Raw genomic sequence first — 3310 nt, 5'->3', positions numbered from 1 at the left:
ATAAAAGTATTTTGAGGAAAATTTAAGGATTTTTTCGTTTTTTTATAGATTAATAAACCAGGTCAGTTTTTATCTTTTATTGAATATCTTACATATATCTGTTTACATTCATTACGGATAATGAAGTATGATTTGGAAAATGCTATTTGTACTCTCGTGTGAAATAGAGAAAATGAAAGGAGTAATATATGGAAATGAGAACAGAATATGATTTTTTAAACTGTACTTACAATGGGACATCGTTGTCTCAGAAAAAAGGGGAAAATATATATACAAATTTTATCTGAGGTATAGGAATAATTTCTATCTGTGTGTGTCTCTCTCACTCTTTTTTTCTCACTTGTTTCAATCGCTTTAACTCTCTCTTTCTCTCTCTCTCTCTCTCTCTCTCTCTCTCTCTCTCTCTCTCTCTCTCTCTCTCTCTCTCTCTCTCTCTATATATATATATATATATATATATATATATATATATATATATATGTATATATATATATTCATATATGTGTATATATATGTATATATATACACACATATATAGGTATAAACATATGCATATATATATATATATATATATATATATATATATATATATATATATATATATAGATAGATAGATAGATAGATAGATAGATATAGATAGATATAAACGGATAGATAGCTTTCCATTTATTCATCTCCCTCCCTCTCTGTTCTCTCTCTGTCTCTTCATCTATCCATTTCCCCCCACCCTCTCCCTCTCCCTGTATTTCTCTCTCTTCCTCTCCCCCCTCTTTCTCTCTCTCCCCCGCTAGCTATGCAGTGAAAAACTTTATATCAACAACGATTAAAACCACCTCGGACTTTTCCTTCAGGACTTGGCAGGAACCAAGACCCCGAGAGCCTGGTCCTCGTACTCCTCTTTCGAGGCGAAGACCCTGTAGCCATACGCCTCCAGGACGTCTACACACGCGTCCTGTATCTCCTTCACCTCGGCAAAAGAGAGACGACTTCGCCAGCGGAAGACCGTCGCCTTGGAGTCCCTGGTGGTGCCGTAGCTGTGGGAGAGGTCGTCGGCCATGCCCAGGGTGATGTAGGCGACCTTGGCAGCGACTCTGGCTGTGTAGGAGAGGCCGAGGAGGTCGTACAGACGGCGGAGCTCGAGGGTCGTGTTGAGGCTCAGGTCCTCGTACCTCAGGAAAGTGTATCTGGCGAGCGGGGGGGAACTTTGGTCATATGAAGAGTGTATGATGAGTGTCTGGGTGTGTCTTTTCCTTTCGTGTCATTTCATCAGGGTCTGTGGTTTTCGAAGTGAAGTCTCCTATCATAAATGACATGAACCTGCGTGTCTGTGCTTATATTAACTTGGAGTATGAAGTCACTGCATCATGTTGAATATTTGTTTGTTTAGTTTAAAGATCGCTATATTAAATTTGGTGATACTATGTTATAATGTATTGTATTAAAAAATTTTCGCGACTTTTTAAAACATATCACATTTAACACCCTGTTTTCACAGTGTAAACACCCAAGATGGATGTGAACATTTGAATATAAGGAAACATGCAAAGGGCCAGAGACAGAAAAAAATGAACGAGCGTCACCTGTGCGGGGCTGAGGCCTTCACGGCGGCCGCTCCTCTCAGGTCCTTCCGGTACCTGTCGCAGAGGGAGCTGGCACTGAGGTCGTCTCCTGCGAAATAGCCGAACTTGCTCAGCTTCCCCCTGGAGGACAGGACGCCGCGCGGATCCCTCACTAAGTGGATGGCGTGGGTGTCGAGGTCGGAGTCCTGGAAGACGGGCGCCGCGCTCTCCAGATCCAGCACCACGACCCTCGCCAGGCGGACGTGGGCGGCGAGGCACATCGTCTGGGTGGTGAGCGGCGCCATGCACAGCTCTTCGGAGAACGAGCACAGGCTGAGCGTGTCCACGTCGTGGTAATGACTCAGCATGAGGCGTTTCTTGTAGTAGTCGGGGCGCGCGACGAACCGGCAGCGCAGGACGTCCCGCAGGAGTTGCACAGCCGCGGCCACGTCCTCGGGGCTGGACGGAGAGAAGTGCAAGAAATCTCTCACGGGCTCCTCGGAGTAAAACGTTGTCTCCGCCGCCGTTAGAAGGACGCCCGTGAAGGAGGAACCCGAGCGCATCTGCGTCAGGAGCACCACTCCCTTCGGCGGGGCGTGCTTGGCTCGTCCTCCAAGATGGACGTCGAATATCCTTGGTGGCGAACGCCACTGCAGCACCAGCAGAGTCGAATACACGAAGCACGAGAAAATCACAACAAAACTAAACCTTAAACAGACCTTCCGCAGCACCATCGTCGCAGGAGTCCTCGAGCCTTGTCCTCGGGAGGCAGAGCAGGAGGAAAAGGTTGGGAGGAAGAACGAATTCGGGCCGGTTTTCCCCTTGATTTTTGGCACTTTTTCCTGTGTGTAACTCGGCCACGGCCCTTTGCCGCTTCCTCGTCACACTCGTTTGAGGAAAGTAAGAGATATATGTTTCTGTGAACTCTACGGAAATGCATAGGTCTGTGTGAATACATGCATATATATATATATATATATATATATATATATATATATATATATATATATATATATATGTATATATATATATATACATATACATATATATATATATATATATATATATATATATATATATATATATATATATATATGTATATATATAAATATGAACATTATAACCTCTCCGATCGGGATTCGATCCCTCGCCGCCAATGCACGTGAATGCAAGACGGCCGCTCTACCACTCGTACAACGACCCACTCAAAAGGAGTGAGCAACTAGGCGCTTACTAGCATCCATAGACATTACCTACCTACTCATACATGAGTAAGGATAGCGAAGTTTCACACTCACTCCCCGTGGGCACTCGGTATTTATGGACAGAGCAGGACAAATCACAAATCAGATAACCTGAGGTGCATTCTATGAAAGATGGAATAATGCAATACCGCACTTTTATCATGAACATTATAACCTCTCCGATCGGGATTCGATCCCTCGCCATTAATGCACGTGAATGCGAGACGGCCGCTCTACCACTCGTACAACGACCCACTCAAAAGGAGTGAGCAACTAGGCGCTTACTAGCATCCATAGACATTATTTATATATATATATATATATATATATATATATATATATATATATATATATATATATATATAAATATAATACATGTACATATCTATTCATATATATACACATTTATATATATATATATATTTATATATATATATATATATATATATATATATATAGTGATTAACTAAATTTGTTCTTGTGGGGGCAACAGAGGCTCAGATTCCC

At 42.5% G+C, this 3310-nt stretch overlaps 1 protein-coding gene across 1 annotated transcript; it reads right to left on the bottom strand.

Annotated features, from left to right (window-relative positions):
- Window positions 1-733: 733 nt before the first annotated feature.
- Window positions 734-2314, bottom strand: LOC113826032 (carbohydrate sulfotransferase 5-like). Its single transcript, XM_027378894.2, has 2 exons — window positions 1581-2314; window positions 734-1184 (listed from the first exon to the last, which is right to left on the bottom strand). The coding sequence occupies exons 1-2, from the start codon at window positions 2291-2293 to the stop codon at window positions 848-850; spliced, it is 1050 nt and encodes a 349-aa protein (XP_027234695.2). The 5' UTR covers window positions 2294-2314; the 3' UTR covers window positions 734-847.
- Between the last annotated feature and the right edge of the window lie 996 nt (window positions 2315-3310).

The sequence above is a fragment of the Penaeus vannamei genome, chromosome 38, assembly GCF_042767895.1.
Source record: "Penaeus vannamei isolate JL-2024 chromosome 38, ASM4276789v1, whole genome shotgun sequence".
NCBI classification, from domain to species: Eukaryota; Metazoa; Arthropoda; class Malacostraca; order Decapoda; family Penaeidae; genus Penaeus; species Penaeus vannamei.
Note: the sequence above shows the minus strand (reverse complement) of the source record. Positions and strands in the feature narration are given on the sequence as shown.